Source organism: Rhinolophus sinicus, linkage group LG14 (assembly GCF_036562045.2).
Source record: "Rhinolophus sinicus isolate RSC01 linkage group LG14, ASM3656204v1, whole genome shotgun sequence".
Taxonomy (NCBI): Eukaryota; Metazoa; Chordata; class Mammalia; order Chiroptera; family Rhinolophidae; genus Rhinolophus; species Rhinolophus sinicus.
The window spans coordinates 41224261-41248454 of NC_133763.1; the positions used below are offsets into that span (position 1 = coordinate 41224261).

At 42.4% G+C, this 24194-nt stretch overlaps 1 protein-coding gene across 1 annotated transcript; it reads left to right on the forward strand.

Annotated features, from left to right (window-relative positions):
• Positions 1–390: 390 nt before the first annotated feature.
• FNDC7 (fibronectin type III domain containing 7) lies at positions 391–23311 on the forward strand. Its single transcript, XM_019746494.2, has 13 exons — positions 391–1145; positions 1655–1673; positions 5777–6031; positions 6984–7244; positions 7989–8246; positions 10640–10894; positions 11870–12127; positions 12622–12876; positions 14234–14488; positions 16161–16421; positions 19406–19435; positions 22279–22350; positions 22436–23311. The coding sequence occupies exons 1-12, from the start codon at positions 1083–1085 to the stop codon at positions 22332–22334; spliced, it is 2226 nt and encodes a 741-aa protein (XP_019602053.2). The 5' UTR covers positions 391–1082; the 3' UTR covers positions 22335–22350; positions 22436–23311.
• The last annotated feature ends 883 nt before the right edge of the window (positions 23312–24194 follow it).

Genomic DNA, 24194 nt, shown 5'->3' on the forward strand with positions numbered 1-24194 from the left:
TTTATTGGTTGTCTTTGTACTTGTTTATTGTTAGAATTAAATATTATAGTACTTGAATTACATGCTACTTATTATTAAGAGTCTGAACTTGGAAGATGACTCTGCAAATAAAAGGTCCTGGAACTGTAGGGTGGTACTGGGTGGGGGTGGATGAATTTAATGTACTCATCAAGGCCCTTCCACTATCTTTTCAGCGCGGGGACATGCTCCTTGTCTTTTACATATATATATATATATATATATATATATATATATATATATATATATATATTTAACGTATAACATTGTGTAAGTTTGAGTGTTGGTTTGATACATTTATATATTGCAAATGGTTGCTACAGTAGCAATAGCTAAACACCTCTATCACATCATATAATTATCACTTCTTTTTCCTGTGGATAACAGTGGAGACCTAGTCTCTTCGCAACTTTGAGGTTTATAATGCAATATGGTTGACTATGATCACGAGCTGTGCATTAGATCTGCAGATCTTATTTATCTACTAGTCGTAAGTTTGTACCCTTAAGCAACCTCTCCCTAATTTCCCCACCTCCAGCCCCCTGCCCTTTCATCTCCGATACTGAAGTTTTGCAGCAAATTGCTCCCTATATAGCAGGATTGATCATTCTACTGAAACAGCAACAGTAAGATCAACAAACCAAGGTAAAAAGAATAAATAAAACTAGTCAGGACCCTCAAGTTTAAAATGATCATTCCACTATATCAACAATTTCCTGTACAATTTTGTAAATTGCTTATTTAGAAACAACCATGTTTGTTTGTTTAAGAAAAGGAGAGCTTTCTCCGTGTTACCTTAAAACCCAGGTTACAGTAGCTTTTTGGCCCTCTTGGCATGGCTTTCAACCCTCTTCTTTTTTTCAGTTTTTGCAATCTCGTCCCTGCCAGTCTCCAACCGCCCCTAGTTACAGGTCAGCTCCACACTGAGGGGAGGAGCCACTTCCCAGGGTCTGTTCCCAGCATCACAGCCCCACATCCCAGCGACCAACAGTGCCCCCCTCCTGGGGACCAAAGAGGATCCTAGTCGCTCTGCCGTGTGCCATGTGAGTGCTGTGGCCAACAGAATGGCTGGGAGACCCAAGAAATGTTTGTCTTTGATTGGATTCAGTCTTATCTGTCTTCAAATGGTGAGTCGACCATTCTGACCTACCTGCAACTATATAGGGAAAGAAAGACACACTGATTATCTTTCTCGTTTATTGAGGGTGTAGAGGGTGGAGAGATAGAAAGCAAAATACTTTGGGACCACACCAAGACTGTGTATGTTTGTGTGTTTGAAATTTAATGCGATTTGCTAGAGAAAGAAAACAAGATTATCATTATATTTTAAGAACAAAGATTTCTGAAAAATCTGTCAGCAGCTTCTGACTTAGTTCAATAGGCAGATTCAGGGAGAAAAATGAAATAGTAATGTGATCTGCCTCCCGCTTCTAAATTCTGTTTAGGATTGCTTTGTGGTAGATTTGAGTGTTGGAAAATGATTTGTGCAAATAAACAATCTGTATGGATCGCAAGATTGCGCACACCATGTATAAAAATGTTGGGATTAAATTTATTACTGTTCTGATGGATGTTTTACGTTTTCCCAAATGATGTTTTTCTTTATGGTTCTAATTTTCTAAACTTTCCTTTTCAGGTTGCCTCAGCAAAAACAGGTAAAATTTTCAGAAAAGAAAGTTTCCCCTCCCCGTATTTGCTTTTAATTTTCATTGTTCGTTCTTGGGCTACCCTGAGATATAAAGGCTGTAGCAGGACAAAGTATTCAACCTTTTCTGAGCACTCACATTGTGAATGGAACCGGGAAGACAAATACAGGGCTCACACTTCAAAGATAAGTCCTCATAAGATATTTTTATTGGGCACTGAGATGTATAAAGTCTGTAGTCATGGATTTTCTCAAACACAGTCAGCCATTAGTAAAATATTACCATGATCGTCATTTCAGTTAAAGAAACAAAAATTTCAGTCACAAATAGTCAAGAGTCTAAGTTATGTAACTTTCCTAACTTGTCTTCTGAGAAATTAGAGGAGAAAACTGGAAATGTTTCTGATTAAAATTTCAAGATTCTCTACTTTAATAAAAAAGGATTTTATACTTCTAACGTTGCCTCCTTAAAATATAGACAATGATAACTCAGAGCTGGAAAAGAGCTTTCTTTTTAAAAGATTTTGTCACCATGTTTTCTTGAATAAATGACTAAAAGCAAGGATAATTTCCCTAGAGGCCTCCCCTGGTTCATACATTCTAGAAAAGAAATCTAAGCCCCCAGAATGGAAATTTATATTCAGTGGGATTTAGATGATCTGAAGGAACTATATAATATCGATTATATCACCAAGAACCTCTCAGCAATTCCACATAAGAACAATTTTATATGTTAGTTTGTCTATACCACAGAAAAGGAAGTATAAATAAGGCAATATAAAAATTTGATACAGACATGGCAGAGCCATAAAATCCATGCATGTACAATAGTTTTTTAAAAAATTATTTCATATTTTATTATTCATTTATCTTGTTTTTGAGAAACTTTCAGAATTGAACAGGAAGCTATGAGAAGGACTGTTTGGCCATGTACAAAGCAATTTTTTAAATAAGTGGCCTTTGAGTGGACAAAATCTACCTCTGCTGTCTCTTAGACGGTCCCAGATACACTGAGCCCTCAAAACGAGCTTCTGTTTGGTCCCTCACTGTTTGGGAGAGCACGTGGGGCAGGCTGAGATGCCGATGGTGCTGTTCATTCCTTTGTCCCAGCTTTTCAAGAGATGGATGTGTTTTATTGATACCATGTAGGAGGTTTCCTTTTAGGTGTGTGTATTTCAATTTTCTTTGGCCTCGGGCATCAGCTCTTTATCTGTGTCTAGCCACTGGGACCATGTGAGCTAAGTTACGATCTCCGAGTTGGTGGAATGCACAGATGCGGAGAATCAAAGGGTTTCACTTTTGACTCATCAGAATGGTTGATTGCTCATCTAGGGAATAACGTTTCCTCTTTCATCAATGCACTAAGTGGGCCAAACAGAACTAAGAGAGAGTGAAGAACTGCTGCTAATTTATGGAGCCCTACACCTCCCACTCAAGCTTCTCGTCTCTTTAAGGGGAACAAAGTACAGGGGTGTTGATCTTTTTTTATTGCTGTTACTGTTCAGATTCTGCCCTAGAACCAAGTGTAAAACAGGCAGTCTATATCTCCAGCCTGTGCTTATAGTGGACTCCCCAGAATCTCACTTTCCCTCGCACCCTTCCATGGCAGTGCCATGCAGTCTGGTTTTTCCAGAACCAAAACTTGCTCATCCTGGTACAAACACACACACACACACACACACACACCCTTTTACCTTTCAAAGTTCCCTTACATACATACACTGTTTCACTTGTTACAGCAATCCTAAAATGTAGGTATTTTACATTTCAATGTGAATCCTAAGATGTAGGTACCCTGTTTCCCCGAAAATAAGACCTAGCTAGACAATCAGCTCTAATGTGTCTTTTGGAGCAAAAATTAATATATGACCAGGTCTTATTTTACTATAAGACATGGTCTTATAGGATATAAGACCCCGTCTTAAGACGGGATATTGTATAATATAATGTAATATAATATAATACCTGGTCTTATTTTACTATAAGACAGGGTCTTACATTATAATATAAGACGGGGTCTTATATTATAATTTTAAGACCAGGTCTTATATTAATTTTTGCTCCAAAAGATGCATTAGAGCTGATTGTCTGGCTAGGTCTTATTTTCAGGGACAAGTAATATTAACATTCCGCAATCTCAAGGGAGAAAACTGAGACTAGAAGAGATTCAATGACTTGTGCACATTCACAAGCAAAAGTAAATGGCAGAGTCAGGGCTCAAACCCAGAGCTCCTGAATCCAAACCCTTTGCTAATTTCCACGTGGAATCCTGTGTTTCATCCCACTGATGCTGGCTTCCTGTAACACTCCTTCCGAGCAGGTGTGCCTCTCCCAGCTCAATTCAATGGGCCAAGTTTCGGGAGTCCTCAGACTCCTGACAGTCCTGTGGGGAGAGCGTCTGTGTCGTGCTCGCCTTTTAATGCCTTTCAAACCACTCCGTGAATGCACTATCAGGCTCCCATGTCATTGGCTAGTTTGGTTGTCATTTTTCCAGGAAGTTATTCCCTTGCACTGAGCTGGGCTGGCTAATATAGGAGGTAAGAGGAAACAGGAGTTGAGAGACACCACAAAGTTATAAGAAAGAAGGTATATAACACAGGACAAGTAACTGGGGAGCAGAAAAGGGATGTGTGTGTGGGGAAAGGGATGAAAATAGGAACCTGCTGGGGGGAGGGAGAGGGAAGAAAGGGCTTCCTGCAGAGTCAGCTGCTGGCAAATGGCTAAGATGAACAGGCCTGCAACTTTTCCCTAGAATATAGAACCATCCTCATTTTCTTCTGATGGCAAAGGAGACCGTCCTGGGTGATGTTCAAGGAATGTCTGGCTAGTGCACAGTGGAGACTTTGTTCATTCTTGTTTCTGAGGTGCTGCCAAAGCTAACTCTCTGGGCTGTTGGTACAGAAAGAGAATGTTGTCTGTGTCATGCACATAGGGATTTGGCAGGTGGGAGGCTGCTGGGGGGTGATACCGGCAAATCACCCCCCTGGTCTGGTTTGCTGTTTCTCCTCTTTGCCCTATGGTTTGGTTTTGCCCAGTAGTTCTGAATTCAGCATATAGTGATTTGTACCTAGCCAACGCTGTACCTTAAACATAAAAGGCCAGGAGCCAGTTTCAAACCTGAAACCCAGCTATTATTTTTTTACCTTTTCTTCCACTTGGATCTCCTCCTTTCAGGGCATTTTTGTGTCTGTGGAATTTTGCAAAGTAACACGTTTGATTACCGTGCTGTGTCCCCTACCGCACACTTGAAGTGTAGGAATGCCTTGTATTAGGTTGGTGCAAAAGTAATTGCGTCTTTTGCTATGATTTTTAACCTTTTAAACCGTGATTATTTTTGCACCAACCTAATATAAACTCATGACATAAGCATTTGCATCCCCCCTGCCAAACCGTCCTCAGGCACAGGTGAGGAGGGACCGGAGCTGCCCATTCTTATACCGAGGCAGATATTTTGATAGAGAAAGGGAGAATACAGTTTATTTTTATTTCATATAGAAGAATCTGAAAATGGTTCCACTCTAATGACATGAAAGAAAGTAAGATGGCATAATTATACAACAAAGAACTCAATTCCCCCTCCTTCCTGTATTAGATTAAACGCCATTAGGGAAGTGTGCAAAGTGCATGAATGGAGATGCGGCCACAGCAGAGATGGGAGTGGAAGTGGACGCTGGCAGGAGGCAGTGGCGCTAGTCATGAGGCACGGAGGGGACATCAGTGGCAAAGCAGGCTGGGAAATTCCCAGAATACCAAACTAGAGTAGAATCCTCTGGAATAAAGCCCCTCGATTACCCTCTCTCTCCTCTCAGAGTTCTTTCTCACAATCACTCCCACTCTTACCTCTTTTAAAAGTGCAGAGGGTAAATTATCCCAGAGGTAACTGGGAAAAACCTCTTGGAAATTCCATTCCTGAATGAAAGGTTTGAGCTTTCTGGCTGCTGGAGACTAGCTTCGCCTTTCTTTTTCTCTGTTTTTCTTGAGCTGGAAAGTAAGGGCAAAGTTCATATCTGAAGGATGGCACAAGAATAATGTAGTTTGAAAAGTAAAATGATGAAAGAAGTAGTAATTCTTATAGGTGTCTTAGCTAATGCACAACTTCAAAATCTCTTTCAGCTCCCGAAATACCCACTATTGATCAGGCATATTCAAAAATCAGCAACAGTATCACTGTCGAATGGGCTACAGTGCCAGGGGCCACCAGTTACCTCCTCACTGCCGAAGATGGGGACACTGTCGTTGAAACCATGGTGGCCAATTCCCCAGGCACTGTGACGGGCCTGAAGGCTGCCACCTTGTACCAAATCACTATCAGATCCATCGGTGCCGCTGGGAGAAGCCAGGCATCACCTCCAAAGCATGCAAAGACAGGTAGCTCTTCCTCTGTGAGCCATTCCTTGTCACCTGGAACAGTTATACTGAGGCGGCAATTGCATGATGTAATTTTGTGTCACGTGAATTCCCAGAAGTGAAAGTACTTGTGGGGAGGGATTCAGTTATCTGTGGAGAAGGTGATATTTAAATTCCAGATGCTTTGCCTTTGGAAAATAACCATTTCTTGGCATCTTTAAAAGCATCCCTGCTTTTAAATCTCTAAGAAAGGGATTTGTGTTTTTAACCTCAGTTATCCATCAAGACCATACAGAATAAAAAATACACAGAAGGGATTTTGCGGCACTGTGACTTGTTTGAAATAGAAACATTTGGAGTTTGTCATCAGCATTACTTAAATTGGTTTCATAAAGTTGTACCTAGGCGTATTTCTGAAAGATTGTGTGCACCATAGAATGGTATTAAACCATCATTTCCCCCACGGATTTATATTATGATTGCAGGGAGGTTTTATCTTACCAACATCCCATTGAAAGTAATGCCTAATACTAGATTTATCTGTTCCCCTTTCCTCTGCCGAGACATTTATGATTCATACACAATTAAATAGGAATTCTTTCTAAAGTTATTTATTTATTTATTTATTTATTTATTTATTTATTTATTTATTTATTTAAGTGTGTTTTTCCAAGATCCATCAGCTCCAAGTCAAGTAGTTGTTTCAATCTAGTTGTGGAGGGCACAGCTCACAGGGGCCCATGTGGGGATCGAACCAGCAACCCTGGTATTACGTGCATCACGCGCTAACCAACTGAGCTAACCAGCCACCGCTAAATAGCAATTTTTAATGGAACTCTGCCATTAATCCTTTTGCAAAGCAAATGATTATTTTATAATATGGATAAATCAACCTCAAGATACTTATTCCTAAATTTGAATTATCCTTTCCTGAACTTTCATAGTGCAAATGCACGTGTGTTTCTCTTTGTAGTGTTGGCTGCCCCAGTTCTAGAAGTACACTCTCCAAGTCCAGACTCTATTCTTGTGCAGTGGGAAGCTGTATACACGGCCGTCGGATTCTCTGTGTCCATCATGCGAGCCAACGGTTTGGGTAGAATATGGAAAGAGAATACCACAAACACCACCTTGACATTTACCAGTTTAGATTCTGGGACGCTCTATACCATAAAGGCCTATGCGTGGAACGCCAACGGAACCCCTGGGGATGACTCCACCTGCAATCAGAGAACAAGTAAGTCTTCTCAGCTCCGCCCCCATATCTCCTTTTTGGTTAATGAGAAGGCCTATGCATTGTAGCCACCAAGAGCAGTGTTAAGTGACGAGCACAGAGCAGCTGGCAGCAGCTATTTAAATTTATTATGAGTTTATTTATAGTGCCTTGGTAGTTTAAATGCTTACTGCAGGTATTGAAGAAATGTTGATTTTGTAGTAGATGTAATTAGTTAAGATGAGACCATTGGGGGAGATGCTCATCCAATATGATGTCCTTTTAAAAAGAGGAAATTTGGACACAGACATATGCATCCAGGGGAGAATGCCACATGAACATGAAGACCACCATCTACAAGCCCAGGAGTAAGGCCTGGAGCAGATCCTTTCTCATAGTCCTGAGAAGGAACCAAACCTGCCAATGTCTATGATTTCAGACTTCTGGCCGCCAGGACCACGAGATAATACATTTCTGTTGTTTAAGCCCCTGACTTTGTAGAACTTTGTTACAGCAGCCCCTAGCAAAGTCAGGCCGAATCCAAAGTCTCTAAAACTTCTTAAAACGTGGGGAAACAAATGAAGAGAAACGCTTTAGGAAACCAGTCACCTGTAGGATGTGGTGCTGCCTGTTCCCAACCTCAGGTGATTGCTCCCTCCCGGGCCACTCTGCGTCTGTGCATTCTTCCTATAGAAGCACTCGTTAGGCCACATCTTCCTTGGGTTCTCGGGGCTCCTGCAAAATCTTCATTGTCTCTCAAACATGTAGGTCCTCGTGCGCCTGCCAACATTCAAGTCTCTTTTGATAGCGGGGCTCTGGAGGCATCTGTTTCCTGGGCACCAACAGAAGGAGCTTTCAACTACACCGTGATGGCTGTGAGTGACGCTTCCGAGCTGAGCTGTAGCACAACGTTCAGTTCCTGCACCATCGCCTCTCTCCAGTGTGGAACCGAGTACCTGGTTTCAGTTTCAGCACGTAATGAGGCTGGATATAGCAGATCCACTCCAGCAGTGACTCTGAGAACTGGTATGTAAACAAGAGTGAGCTCACCATGGGGCTGGCGAGCCAAAGTGACTGCCAGATGGGAAACAAATAATCACCTGACACTGCTGCTCCAGAACACTCTGGAAGAAGGGGAAACAATAGCCTGGTGTAAATGGAAGCATTTTTTTTTTTTTTTTGAAAGATTTTATTGGGGAAGGGGAACAGGACTTTATTGGGGAACAGTGTATACTTCCAGGACTTTTTTTTCAAGTCAAGTTGTTGTCCTTTCAGTCTTAGTTGCGGAGGGCGCAGCTCAGCTCCAGGTCCAGCTGCCGTTGCTAGTTGCGGGGGGCACAGCCCACCATCCCTTGCGGGAGTCGAACTGGCAACCTTGTGGTTGAGAGCCCTTGCTCCAACCAACTGAGCCATCAGGGAGGCAGCTCAGCTCAAGGTGCCATGTTCAATCTTAGTTGCAGGGGGCGCTGCCCACCATCCCTTGCAGGACTCAAGGAATTGAACTGGCAACCTTGTGGTTGAGAGCCCGCTGGCCCATGTGGGAATCGAACCGGCAGCTTTCGGAGTTAGGAGCATGGAGCTCCAACCGCCTGAGCCACCGGGCCGGCCCCAATGGAAGCATTTAGTTGGACGTTCTGATGAGTTTAAACCATGGTGATAGCGAAACCAGACACTGCATTGGAAAAAGAACTTTGAAAATCAGGAAGCCTGTTCCTAGTCCAGATCTTTCCTTATTTTCCTGATTTTCTTTTTCGTTTGTAAAGTTGTAAAAATTCTAAGATCCAGTTTGAATTATACACAGCTCTGACTGTCCACTACAGACAGTGACCTCTTTTTTCCATGATGTTTCACAGACATAGGCGTAGTGGGAGCTGTTTTGTGAAAATTAAAATGGGCTATCTATAGTTCTGAATATGTGTTTAGATGCCTTCCCATTTTCATTCTTATCAAGGAGATAAAGACATACATATGTGGAGGTTTACTCCTCTATTTAGAAATATCTATGTGTTTTAGTGATGAGAACTAACATTTAGTGAAGACATACTATGTCCCAGGCATTATAAATATATCATTTTATTTGATTTTTATGACCACTCAATGAGGTAGGGTCTAATATCTCCTTTTCCAGATAAGGAAATTGAAGTTCAGAGAAGTTAAATAATTTTTCCTAGAGCCCAAAAGATACCGTGTTTCCCCGAAAATAAGACCTAACTGGAAAATAAGCCCTAGCATGATTTTTCAGGATGACATCCCCTGAACATAAGCCCTAATGAGTCTTGTGGAGCAAAAATTAATATAAGACCCAGTCTTATTTTCGGGGAAACACGGTAATAAGTGGTAGAGCCGGAATTCAAGCCCAAGTTTGCTTGATTTCACTTCTCTAAGCCAAAACAAAGTGGCTAATTACAATAATGTCCACTGTCTCCAAACATCAGAATTATGTCATTCTAAGTGTAAGAGGCTTCCGAGCTGAGAGGAAAAGAACCATCACCAAGTGGATACACTCTATTTCACAGAAAAAAAGTACAGCCAACCCCTCAGATCCACAGTTTCTTTATAATTATGTTAAATTAAGGTCACTGATAACAAATTTGGTGATTTGGCTCCTTTTTTTAACAACTGTAAGTTAACGTGGATGATACATTAGAAATAATTATCCAGATGGGATAGCTGAGAGTGAAGGAACAGATACGAAATACATTTTCAAAAGCCCAGCAGTTCCGAGTTAGTCATTTAATGCAGGAGAGAATCACCCAGTGTTTTTAATCTTGGATGCACATTAAGAGCATTTGGAGAGCTTTTATAAAATCCTGATACCCAGGCGCCACCTAAGACCAGTGAAATCAGAGTTTCTGGGAATAAAGTCTGGGTACGAATACTTGGTCAAAGCTCTTCAGTTGATTCTAATGTGCAGCCAGGGTAAAGTGCCACTGAAATAGCCCTGCACACTTACCAGTCCAGGAGGTACCACTGTAGTTTATGTAACACAGTCAGTCATGATCGTGGGAACGACCTTGACTTATCGATAAAGGAACTGGGTTTAGAAAGTTCTGTGTGTTTCCCATGGCCCAGAATTGTATAACATATTTTAGGAACATTTCCATTAGCGATGACTACCATTTTAAAGCTTAGAGCTTGAAAGAATAAACTTCATTTGAATTCATTGCTTCAGAAGACTTCACCCCATGCTGATTCTCGCGTTGCCTTCACACAGAAACACAGACCATATTAACCAAGGCAATCCAGGCCTGTTCCCGACACAGTCTAGCATGTATGGTGTGAGAGAAATTTTGGGGACGTATGGGAATGTCTCGTTGGTTTGCACATACTATGTGATATATTCCTAGCATCGGGTATCCTGGACTATTGGAGATGCAAAGAAAATCTCTCACAACTGTTTATTATTCATCATTTCCTAGTTGCTTGTGCACCTGGAAGAGTGACAATCCAAGAAGATCCCCCTGGCCACCTGTCTGTGTCTTGGCCCAATGTCGATCTGAGCGATTACTACGTAGCTTTTGTGAAGAGTGATGATGGTTTGGAAGTACATTGCAACACATCCCTCACCCAGTGCAACTTCTTCTCTGAGTGTGGCTTCACTTACTTTATTAGTGTTTTTGCCTATAACAAGGCAGGGCAGAGTCCTTTGGGTGATGTGTTCAATTATACCACAGGTAAGTTACGCTTGATGTTTGTAGAGGGAGTTCTGAGTTCACTAAACTCAGCAGCAGAATGGATCTACTATTGCTCTTAGTGACTTACATAGACCCCCTTCCCCCACCCCAGGAGTCATCTGGGACCAAGAACAGAAAGAACATCCTTCCAGAATAGGAAATTATGGCTTCGTGGACCCAAGCCTAAGAAGGATGAAAAGTTTCGGAGTGAAAAGAAGGGAAGGGATGTAATTATTGAAACTTGCTCTGAAAAATTGAACCTTCCACCAAGATCTACTCAGTGTTCAGTCCTGTGCTGGGTGTTGAAGGGGATGCAATCCTGTCTCAGGAATTCTCCTTCTTCGAGACCAGAAAACAGGGAGGCAAAGATACTACTCAGTGTAGAGGGTTTCGGAGGACACCTGCGTTCAAGTCCTAACTAGCCCACCAACTCATTTGTAAAATGGGGAGAATGACCTCTACCTTGCTAGTTTCTTAGTATTCTCTGTGCAGAATGGGACAAATCACAATGAGAAGATGAGTATGAAAAGGTCTTTGTATGCCATAAGATGCAATGCCAATATTTTTATTACCATCATTATTACTGTTGCTATTATTCTTCTCCATGAGGACTGGATATTCTACTTGGCAGGGATTGTGTTTATTCATCTAGAAGTTAGACTAAGTAGGCCCGCAGAAGAAGGGGAACCACACAGGCAGATGTGAGCACATCGGGGGTGGGGAATTGAGGAATCTGCTGTGGCAGGAGACCCAGGGAGACTGGGTACAGCTTGTATGTAAGGACTTGAACGTCATGCTTAGAGGATTTAGCCTCTCTGTCGTGGGTGTTAGGCCAAAATCAAAGCTGGAAAGACCCGTAGGAGTCTTATAATAATTTAGGAGGGTGATGGCAGAGGCTCAGGGTATGGGGAAGGCAGCATCCCCTCTGCAGCGCTGCTCCTGTACTGACCTCCATTCTCCTGTTCCTGCTTTCAGCTCCCTGTTGTCCTAGTGACGTTAACCCTGTGTTGGTGTCCAGTGACAGAGTAGAGATCGTCTGGTCTCCCGTCCGTGGTGCTGAGCTTTATGAAACCAAGGCTGTAGACGGGCTCAACACGGTTGAATGCAATGACACTGCTCCTGCTTGCACCCTTTCAGCCCTAGAGTGTGACACCAAGTACAACATCACAGTGTATTCCTTCAGTGAAGTCCGGGGCAGCAATACGTCATGTACCTCCCAGTTGATAACCACAGGTACAATACGGCCATGATTTCACTCACTGATGTCTGAACGATTCACCCCAGCTGTGTCCCTCAGGATGAGCTTTCAGCAAGAACTATGAAACGCCTAACTCCCATTAACCAGTCTTTGTGGGGACCATGGCGGAGAGTGGAAGATTTTGCCTGTTAGCCAATCCTTTCCTCCTGCCTTTGGGATTAGGGCCTGCCTGTATTCACACCATGAAGGTTAAGACCACAAATGTCTGTCTTAATTATTTTTGCTTTTGGAGTTCAAAATGCTCCTTAACATTTTCCAGTTAGTCCAACGCTCTAAGAACCCAAAACCCTATGTCAGTGTCAGCAAGGTTTCCACCCAAAGGCTCCATGAATTTGGCCTTCACGCATGGTACTGTTCGAAGTATAATGGTCTATTTTGGGGGGTGGGGTGGGAAATCAGTTGTAGGCCAAATGGCACAGGTGATATTTTTGACTCTCAGTGCTTCAATTCATAATCTAAAATCTCTTAGCTCCTTGCAGTCCTGAAATAAAAAATATTTCAAAGGATGCCTTCTCCATGCTGAACGTGCACTGGCGATCCAGTAACAGTGACGCTACTTACACAGTGACTGCTCGGGGAGAGAAAGGGCTGTACCGGTGCCGCAGCACTGGCGAGTCCTGTAGCCTGGGGGACTTGCCCTGTGGCTCCGTGTTCTCCGTCACCGCGGTGGCCAAAACACAGGCGGGACGGAGCCTGCCCAGCTACAGTGTGCCCCTGGAAACAGGTATGTGGCAACCACCAGCCTGCCCATGGACTTCAGTGGGGGTCCTTAGGAATTGTTTTAAGACATGAACTTTCTTACTGGATCTACCCTAAATCTGATAGAAATACGATAAATTCAAAGGCATTTCAAAGAGCCCCGAATAAAAGAATAAAGGATAAAACTTTCAACATTTGGGAACAAGTTCTGTACATATATCATCAGGAGACTAATATACAGAGGGTGCCAAAAAAATGTATACACATTTTAAGAAAGGAAAAAACTGTATTAAAATTGTAATATAATGAATGATGATAGCATTCATTTGATTAACGCCATCTTTTGAGCGAACGTCATACTACACATTGCTATGTAATTCAATTCAACTTCGAAAAGTGACACATAGATAACATTTCTTAAAATGTGTATGCATTTTTGTGGCGCCCCCGGTATTCATACACTGACATCAGAGGGGGGATACATTGAGGCTGCAAGAACATTTGTTGGAATTCATTTTCTCCCGTGACACAGTCTACCACGACAACCAACCAGGGACCAAGTTTGCTAGTTTATTGTTTATTTGCTTGGCTCCGACTTTTCAAGTCATTCTTTAAACAATGATTTCTGAAGTTTCAGTTTCCCAATTGGTAAAAGGGGATAATGGCTTCATTGGTGCTTGTTAATATTAAGTTAATTAATTCTGCAGAGCACTTGGCATAGTACCTGGTGCATAGTAAGAACTAGATAAAAGAAAGCTGTTACTGTTTTATAACTTCATGAATGAAATTACTTTAAAGCTTTTGGACATTATTTTCTCTTATATACGACAATAGATGGCACTTGGACTATAAAAATTGAACCATAAAAAGCAGCAGAATAGAGACAATGCCAAATACACAGGAAGATTCTAGATGTCTTATATCCTATTGAATGAGTCCCTAAAAACTTGAGATTTGACTGTGGTATGGTTAAGAATATTTCAAGCTTTTATGTCAATTATGTACCGTGAATGCATGAGAAAGGCAAAATGCAAATGTTATGGAATGTGATATTGGGAGAAGAGGTGCATACAGTCGTGGCTTTGAAATTTGCAGCAGCAATTGTTAAAGTTGGGGGATAACAAATGATTTCTCTCTTATTCTACATCACATTGCCCAGTCAGTTAGTGTCCTGCATTCTTGGGGAAAGCACCCACTGTATATACAGTTGATGTTAAATGATGTACAAGAGGAAATGAGATTTTGCTGAACAAAAGGAAATTTTGATGAACGATTGAAGGTCTTGAATGGAGCACAAGCAAAATGCCATTCTTGGTTGTTTTTCACAAATAACCCTCAGTGGAAATAAATCCCCAATTCTTTCTTTTTTTCCCCCATTTAAGTTCCGTGCTGTCCCGCCAGTCTGACAGTAACTCAGGTCACCCAATCAGTAGTCAACATGAGCTGGACTGTTGGGACCGGAGCCGAAACCTATATGACAGTTCTGGAGTCACACACCAGACAGTCGAAGTGTCACACCCATCAAAACCACTGCCTGCTGGGATGCATTACATGTGGCGTCAATTACACAGTGGTGTTAAAAGCAATTAGTGCCACTGGGCTGACTGCAGACTGCGCCTACCAAAGTTATTCCTCTAGTAAGTGAATTCTAAACTCTAGCTTTACGGTATCGATAAGGACCTTGACTATCACAGATTCAGATATTAGCCCTTCCTTCTCATTTAAAAAGATGCTGCATCTCCACCGCTTTGCATTATAAATCCAGATTACTTTCTAAAATGTTTACGGTTTTCCTCTTGACCTAGGACCTCAAAGCCTCAGAGGCTTCTGTTGGTAGCTGGGGCACTGCCTCCCCTGAAAACAAGATTCGGGTACACTTTTTCTGAAGGGAGGACAGGTACCTGCAGCACAGAATAACTCAGTCTGACAGAGCTTTCAGAAAGCATTTGGATCATACATCCTATTTGACTTGAATTTTTTCTTCTCATCATTACTATTATGATGCTATTACCTCTCTCTTCTAAACCACGCCAGCTCCTTCCACGGTTTCTTATTTCCACGGACTAAAAGAGCACTGTTTACCGACACGATTGTAGCTTGTTTTCCACAAAGACCAAACCATCAGGGAATAGCAGAGAAGGCAGAAGTGGTCCAGGGTTCACAAATCAGACTTCTCTTGTATGACTTAGTCCACTGAAGTGGCTGCTTGGGGCACTGTTTTGGAAAAAGTCTAAGGAAGCCTGTCAGGCTTAACGGGAAAGTTCAATGACCAGTTAGTTGTGTCTGCCGCGAGGCATGAGATGGGAGAGTTGAAATATAATTTTGCCATCCCGGGTTGGTAGAAAGAATCTTCAACAAGGAGTCTAAAGATATGGCTTCTTCTAAGCTGTGTTGCCTTATGGTCCCTGATTCCATTTCCTCACTGGTAAGAGAAATAGTAATAATCAAAATGTGAAAGCGTTTATAAGTGCTGCACATATATAAGGTGGTTTATACATTCTTTTGGCCCAATATGTTTCATTAGATTTGCTGCCTAAGTTCTCACCCTGATATCCAGTTCTGGGAATATGGCTCATTGATTATCTTCACACCTAAAAAAAACCTTTTTTTTTTTTTTGGAGAACAAATCAAATGAGCCTGATTATGTATAACTGAATTTTTTTTAATTGTAAAATAACATCTTTATTTTAATTACCAAGGAATCCACCATTTGGTGCCCTGCTTGACACCTAATGTGTGATTTGCTCAAGGTATTTAGAAAAGAAAAAAAAGAAAAAAAAAGTACCTAGTCAGCTAGCCTGGGTGAAGTGTGGACCAGCAAAGCTTGCTCGTCTGCCTGTTCTGTGACTGACTGCGCCCCAGGCTAGTTATGCGACTCAGCTCATCAAAGTAGGTCCTTTCAATTCAACCTGAAAGCAGTTAAATGTATTCAAATTCAATCCCACTGAAAATCCCATGAAACGAGGGCATTATGAAGGATTTTGACAAAGACTCTGTGCATTTGACTCAGAAGGTTTGAGTCACCTACAACACCTATCTGCCAACTGAGGGCTTTTTGACTCACCATTGTTCTCTATTGAAAATTCATGCACCATCACCACCCCCCACCAACACGCGCGCGCACACACGGATCTCTAATCATGCGGCCCACCGTGGAAAGAACTACTGGGTATAACTCTTCAAATCTTGCTCTAATCATATATCATTTAGACTGGGTTACCTATATTGTTTCCCCATAGTAATAAAGGCCATGTTTGTGTGATGGGGGAATAAGCAATCTTTGTCTGTTTGCCTATTTTTATCCTTCAGGTGCCTGTTGCCCTTTGGGAGTGAAATTATATAGGCTCGGCCCTAATGGCATTCGGATCTACTGGCAAGCCACCAGGGGCTCTGCCAATTACAGCACTGACCTCTATGGTTCCAAAGGCATTTTCACCTGTGCCCCAAGCGCTGGCCTCAGTTTCTGTGATATCACCGAGATACCTTGCGGGGACGTATATACTGTGATGGTCTCACCAGTCGCTGAGACAGGACTGAAGCTTACTTTCTGTCCCAAAAAAATATATTCAGGTACAGCAAGTTATGACCCGTTATTTAAAACTAACCCTCAATGCAGTCTGTGAATTAAGACTCAGAACACTCACATTTATTTTCTGTGTGGGAAGGTCAAAGAAGGTGTGACATTGCTACATCCTGCAGGCAGATTCTGGCTTCTGGGGACCCCACGTTTTTTGGAATTGTGATGCTTTATTATTATTTAATTTGGAGATACTCTGTCTTCCCTCTCCCTCTCTTCTCCTTCAGAAAAAGGACAAGATGCTTGCTGCTTAAATAGTACAGCAGATGTAAAATGATTTTCTGCTTTGAGATTTGGAGCTAGGTTTTTAATGTAATCTTAGAGATAATGATAGATATTCTGGAATGTTGGAAATTAAGATAGTCGAACTTTTATGTGCACAGATTCAGACTTATGACTGAGGAAAAGTTGGAAGATCAGAAAAAAAAGAATTTATAAATCATAAGCTGGGTTTGGAAATATGAGTAGGCAGAACAGTCTGTGATCACAAAACATGACTGTCAGCAACTGCCATCTCATCAGAACTGGGAGAAAAACATTAGCAATTCTCCTGCTCTGTATTCCAGTACCTTCTGCTACCTTGCCCAGGGCAGAGTCATATATTTTTCATATACTTCTAAAAAAAAAAGAAAGAAAGAAATGATGAAGCCCTAGAACTTTGCAGGTGAATGTGGGAAGAGGAATACATATTGGCGCAGAAATCTTTACTGATAACCAGAATCTAAAAGTTCTAATTATGCATAGGTGACGGGAAGGGCCAAGATGGCGCCTGGTGGTGAAACCAGGCCAGTTCCTCTTCAGGGGGTGTATTCACTGTCCTTGGCTGTCATGCTCTGATTCCTTGTTTTTTCATTATCTTGTCCACAGGACAAGCTTGCCCAAAGCGTGGCCCTATGGGAGGGGACAGGAATAGGTTGTGGGGTAAGGATGAGCTCTTAGGAAGAAGAGCCTATATTGGCCTCATGTTTTACAATTTATCAAGTGTTTTCACATTTGGTATTTTGTTGAATGCTCCAAATAGCTCTATAAGGTAGGTTTAATGGATTTTATGATCTCCAATTTATAAATGAGAAAAAATTGAGGCTTGGGGGCACCCAAATCTCTATCTATCCCCCTTCTCTTCTTGTAACCTCTAAATCCATATTCGCACTTGACACCTCTACCTGAAGGTACGCCAGGCATTTCAGCGTCTCAGGGTCAAAGGAACTTTTGATCTTCTGCTGCAGTTTCTGATCTTCCTCCCATCATCCTAGTTTCGGGTACACAAGCTGAAAACCCTGGAGTCAGCTTCCCTCTCCCTCACCCTCCATATCTAAGTAGTCTCCAAGTCCTGTCCTGCTCACTACATGATGGCTTCTAAATCCAACTTCTTCTCTTCATTCCTACAGCTACTTCTATGCTTTGGCTTTCACTACCGTTCCCCTATACTACTGCACCAGTCCTGTCCTCATGCCAGCCTCCATACTATTACCAGAGTTGTCGTATCAGGACACTTATTTGATTCTATTACTTTCATGCTTCAAAATCCTCAAAAATTTTCTATTCCATTATTGGATAAAATTCAGTCCTCTGAGCATGGCATTCAAGGTCCCTCACAATCTGTCCCCCGTCTGTCTTTTTACACATGCATCATACAATAGGAATTGAATGCAAACCACATAAGAAAAATTTAAATTTCCTAGTCGCCACATTAAAAAAGTAAAAAGAAATATGTGAAATTAATTTAATAGTATAATTTAGTTAACCCAATATATCCAAAATATTATCATTTCAACATGGAATCAAAATTTAAATTTTGCATATTTTCCCCATACTAAGTCTTCAAAATCTGGTGTGCTTTTAATACTCACAGCACATGTCAGTTCAGACTGGCTATATTCGGAGCAGCTAATGTATTGGTCAGTGCAATTCCAGGCTCTGTCTACTACATCCTTGCTGAGAGGATCCTGTTCTCTAGTCAGGGAATCATTCACGCACACCTGCCTTAGCCACACACACATCCCATGCCACGTCATGCTTCTGAGCTAATGCAGTGCCCTTCTCTTTGTCAGGAATGCCACCACACCTCCACCAAGGGAGCTCCACCAGCCCAAACCTCCCCTCCTCTGTGAAGTCTTCAGTTCCCATAGGCAGAGTTTGTCTTCTCCCTTCATGCTTTATGATCTCACCTCGCCCTTAGCATTACTGTGCCACATTGCTGTGAGTCAATCGTGTGTTATTTCCCCTAATAAACAATAATTTCTCGGACTCTTAGTATGTAGTACATAACCATTGCCCAATGTATTTTAAATTTAAAAAAAGAAGGAGTCAGTGAGCTGGCTTGCTTTCCTATGATCATACAGCCAGTAAGTGAGCGTTCTTGCTCTTGCCCCAGGCCTACAGTTCAACCTTAGAGAGTCATTCCTCCACTGGTTTGTTAGCCACACAAGTCCTTATTTGTTAGAACTCTCATACCCTTGGGTGGGCTGCCATCTCAAGTCTGCAGCCAAGGATGGGGTGTCTAGATGCAAGTTAGGGAATGCACTTTTGCTCAGTTTCCCTGGTAAAAACCATGCATTTGGAGGAAATTTTTGTTTTTCAGGTTTTTTTTATTCCAAGGTCAGTGATGCCTTACTCTGATAATTAGGACAATATTGTTAATAATAATAATAATAATAATAATAACAACTAATACTCTGGAGTGATATGTGCCAGCCACTATTATAAGGGCTTTATATTTGTATTAATGCCAGCTGATCTTCATAACAACCCTCTGAGGCTGGCATTCTCGTTCTTATCACTTCACAGATAAACTGAGGCACAGAAAGTGAAATGACTTGTCCAAGGTCATACTGCTAGTGGTTATGTTCTCCTATCACCCAAGCTGGGTCTTATTCATTCTTTGGTTTACTTTCCCTTTATTCTCTTATGTTTTGTCTTCCCCATCTTAAATATGTCAGTAAATATGTTTTAAATGCTGTATTTTTATTTATTACAGTAACCTGCTCTGGAAGTACACTTGGAATGGGTAAGTCATTCGTCTCAGGGATCAAATAGAAGGGAATTTTGTTGTTGCATTTTAGGGTGACACTGAAGTCAGGAGCAAAGCCGACTCGTCAAAGAGTCAGGAAGCCAAATGCTACGATGTTTGCTTCTGGTTTGCATGGAGAGATATGCCCAGTGGAGGAAACGGGGTACTGAAAGGGAAATTGGAATAAAGATAGCCCTCACTGCCTCCTCGGGTGTGCTCAGGTCTGATCCCACCTAGGCTATTCTAGGTGCCCCATGTAGGCTACTCTTGAGCCAGGCTGCAGAGAAGAGCACACAATGTGTGTGCTGATCCAGTAAGTAACATGTGCTGCTTCATGAGAAATGCTTGCCACTCTTATAGGGGCTGGCTTGGGTTAGGGCCTTGGGGAAAACCCCAAGGAGACAATCAACCCTGAACTATAGACAGAATATGCACGTGTGTGTGCGCACACACACCTGTCCAGTCATGGCTGACTCCAGAGGTTGTGAGTGGAAATGAAGCCTTCCTACCAGTAAACCCCACCGGACAGCCCCCAGTTTGGGCCAGCTCCCCATCCTTCCTCTGGCAGGGGTGGCTCTGGGGTCTCTCTCCAGTGCCATTTCCTCTCCCAGACCACTGCTTCTCTGAGCACAGCAGGACACATGCTTTCCAATTCTTGCCCCACCTGCAGGTCTGAAATAAGCACAATCCCTATTCATTTTTAGAGGGTTTCTGTTTCCAGTGACTACAGAGCAACAGACCTGGCTTATTTAAAACAAGCTGTGAGGAAACTTCTAAATTATAAAAAAATTACCTATAAAAAACTCCCAAAGTGCTGATGACCATAAGCCCAAATCTTCAGCGGCATGTACACAGGCTTAGGTCTGCATTCTTGGCACCTACTTCCAGGGTTATGGCAGTTCTTAATCAGTGCTCCTGTCAGCCACAGAGGGGCAGTCAAAGCACCTTGGGTGCTCCTAGTAGGAGAGGAATCTTAAATAATCAACTGACCTTCCCTAAGATTTTGTTAAAGAAAGAACTGCAGTGCTTAAACAAACAAAAAAATGCTTGCAAACCATCACTCTTAGACCTGGCTACTTATGGCATCACCAGAAAGCTTGTTCCAAATGTACAATCTCAGGTCCCACCCTGATGTACTAAATCCCCAGGTGATTCATAGGCAAATCCGAGTTAGGAAAATCCTGTTTCGGTCGTGGTTCTCAGACTTTGGTGTGTATCAGAAGCTCAGAGAGCTAAGAGAGAAGGTAGAGGCCCAGACCTGTAGAAGTGGGATGGGGGCCTCTCTCAGGTTTCCAGGTGATTCTGGTACTTGAGAAGTTTGAGAAGCCTTGCTTTAGATCACTGCTCTCCCCTTCCTCTGTCCTCCTGGGCTGCTCTAATCACCAATCCTCCCTTCCTTAACAAGATTCAGTCTCCAGCCTGAAATTTGCCTCTTTCTTTCAGTAAATCCTTGTAGAAATCCTGCAAGACCCTCAAATATAAGAATTAGCTGAGTCATTTAAGAGCCTCTACAGAATTCACCATATCTAGGGAGAAATTCTAAATTGCTGTCTCCAGTTTCAGCATTTCTCCTCCCTGTACACAGGACCAGTCAAATTAGGTCCCTGGCTGGCAAGGGGCCTCCCGATACACTAAGGGCAGCCTTGGGAATCTTGTTAGCTTAAGACATTCTATCTTCCTTGACTCTTGGATTATCCTAAAGCTTTTCAATAGCATGAATGGATTTTTTAAGAAACAGATCTGGGTTCAAATCCTGCCCCTATGACTTGCCCTTAGGAAAGTTTCTTTGATTCTCTCTAAGCCTAGGTTTCCTCATCTGAAAATTGGAATAAATAATCACCTCATAAGATGTTATGAGGGTTAAATAAGATGTAAATCGTTATTAGACTTACGAGAGGCCCAGAATATGGGCTTCATAAACAGTAGTTTTTAATTCAGGAGCAGCTTAAGCTCATATCCCACTCTACTATATTATGTGTCAGTTAACATTTAATGTGCTCTTCCAAGATATTTGCAATTTAACCACAGTGCTCATAACACCCTAACTCACTGGTTCTCGAAGTGTGGTCCCAGGGCCAACAGCATGAACAACACCTGGGAACTTGTTAGAAATGCAGTTTCTGGGGCTCCACTATAGACGTTCTGAACCAGCAACTCTGGGGTTGGGGCCCAACAATATTTGTTTTAACAAGCCCTCCAAGTAATTCGGATGCAAGCTAAAGTTTGAAAACCATGGCTGTCATTCAAGGAAGCTACTTCAACACTGGGGATTTGGCGCACGTTGGGAGGGAGAGGGAAAACAATCTGTTTGAGATGACAAGGCTTTAATAGGAGGTAAACTGGGGGAGGTTGCACCTGACGTCACTCCATGGGGGCATCCATCATCTTCAGCATCCAGCTGACTTCAGTGTTACCTGCACATTCCAGGAGAGGTTCCTCTCCGCGACTCCCTCCGTAGTTGAACAGGTTCACGTTCTCCCTGAACTATTACAATTTTGGAGCTCCCTGGGAACACATCAAGTTGGCCTGGGGGTGGAGAGGAAAGTCCTTTGTCCTAGGTCCTACTCTGAGCTCAGAGAAGCTCTTTGGGGGTATTCATTTCATGAAGCAGGACAGAGGTTCCCCTGGTTAGTTAGACGCTGCTTGTCAGTTTCTTCTTGCCCTTCGAACAGTTCAGATTGTCTTAATTGCCTTCTTCCTTGCTGAGAAGTACTGCAAAAATAACATTTCAGACCAAAATACTAATCTAAATCCCAGAGACGTTTGAGGACTTTTTAATTTAAGAAAATGTCTGCATATTTAATGTATTTTGTGGTTTTTCAATTCCTGGCCCTTCTCAGTGATTTATAGAGGGAAGAGAAATGCAGAGGAGAATGGCACAGTGAGACACGGATGAAAACAGACTTGACCTAGTGAGTAACTTAAATTGAAATGGTGTGACTCAAAGGCAAAGTTTTTTGTCTTTGTTTTTAAAAAGTCCTCCCATATCTTTTGCAGAGTTGTCTCAATTGTGATTAGAGCTGAGAAAGATCTATCAGAATACAAAAATGCATCTAGGATAGGCAAGCTTGCACGCCTTGAGAAGAACAACTGTCTCCACTTCTTGAAGGCAAGGTCAGGTGTGTCCTCGCCTGCACAGGAGTTGAAGGCCTGTCTTGGAGAAGACTCAGTCGAGAAATAGATCCAGAAAGTCCTCTGGAAGGCTGCCAGAGGGAGCCATCACACTGGGAAAGTCCTAGAAACATGAAAGGTCTGCTTAGTAGAAATTCGCTTTGATATTTCACATGCAGACACACCACAGACTTCAACATATCCACTTCCTAAGTGTTTCATCGACACCAGCACATACTTTGCAGCCTCTAGCCATTAGTGGGCTGGACACGTTCACTCCCAGAGAAGTTGATATCAAGACACCCAAGACAAACCTCGCCAGGATTTCGGCATAGGTTGGACAGCAGCAGCAGCCAGGCCCGCCTGTGTTAACAAACACCCTCGTCTTAAGTTTGGAAGAAGCCGAGCCGTTTACGGGTTTCCCCAAGTCAAAGCATCATGTGATGTGACCTTTGTTGCTCCTCTGCGCCTGGGAAAGCAGAGCTGCTGGCCTGTTGCTGGAGAGATTGCAGCCATTCTTTTGAGTGAACAAAGCCTTCGGAGGGAGGGACAACCAGAGGCAGAGCCTCAAACTGTGGCAGACTGATACATGCATTTGGGGAGGGAGGACATCAATCTTGTTGGCTGTATCCCCCACTCACACTGTAACTGCTTATTTCATCTTTGGAGAGGAAAGGCCATGATATATAATATATATCCATTGTACCTAGAGAAATGTTTGTCTTCCAATGCCAGTAACCTTATTAAAAAATAGCACAAACAGGACTTGTGTGACACACACACAACTAAAGTGTTTACTCCCCAGAAGTGTAGCTGTGGAGCCAAGAATGTAGTTGGGAACAACCATAAAACTCTGCCTGGAGGGAACTGGAGCATAGAGTTGGGCTTCAGGTAAATGGGGAGGGAGGGCAAACTCCCTTTTTTCTGTGTCTCCTTCCCTATTCCATGTACGACTGATGAGAGATACGTAATGTGTCACTGATAAGAGATACTCCCCAGAGCATCCGCACTTGAAAAGGAGACAAGCCAGACACAGTTCTCTGAAAATGAAATCTGCTGCATCAGAGAGCACACACAGAGAAGGGCTGAGTTTAGTTCACTTTTGGTATTAGGCCAGGTGCATCCACATCACTTGGGAAACTCATTACTTAATAAGGACTTCCAGGTACCTACCACCCCTGGAGATTCTAACTCAGGGGGTCTGGAAACAAGCCTGCAAATCTGTTTGTAACAAACTCACCAAGTGATTCTGACATGCGGCCAGGTTTGGGAACTTTAAAAGGCTTGCCTTGGTGAGCTCTTTCTTGAAGCAAAATTTCAGTGATGGGAGGCTGAGAAGTGTTAAAAGACAAACTGAGGCATACTAAATTTATTTTTTAAGAATTTATTTGAGCAGAAATTGATTTGAATTCTGCAGCAGCAAGTTGGAAGTGGTTAGGAGCGCTCCACTGATAGGAGCTTGGGGGAAAGACTTCTACAGAGAAGAGGCAGAATCAAAGCCAGGATATTATTTGATTGCCTATGGCTTAAGCAGTTGTCTTATTTGGAAAAGCCTAGTTGGCTGTTTGTGATTGATCGTCCTTAGGTTTCAATTTCTTAACCTTGAGGCCCTTACAAACTTAGATTTTGGTTTGCTTATGTGGGC

Bases quoted from the DNA above. Each gene is read 5' to 3' on its own strand.
- FNDC7 (XM_019746494.2), top strand. From the start codon at position 1,083: ATGGCTGGGAGACCCAAGAAATGTTTGTCTTTGATTGGATTCAGTCTT. The intron at 10,895-11,869 runs GTAAGTTACGCT...TCCTGCTTTCAG, and splicing joins TGTGTTCAATTATACCACAG to CTCCCTGTTGTCCTAGTGAC. The intron at 14,489-16,160 runs GTAAGTGAATTC...TTTATCCTTCAG, and splicing joins CTACCAAAGTTATTCCTCTA to GTGCCTGTTGCCCTTTGGGA.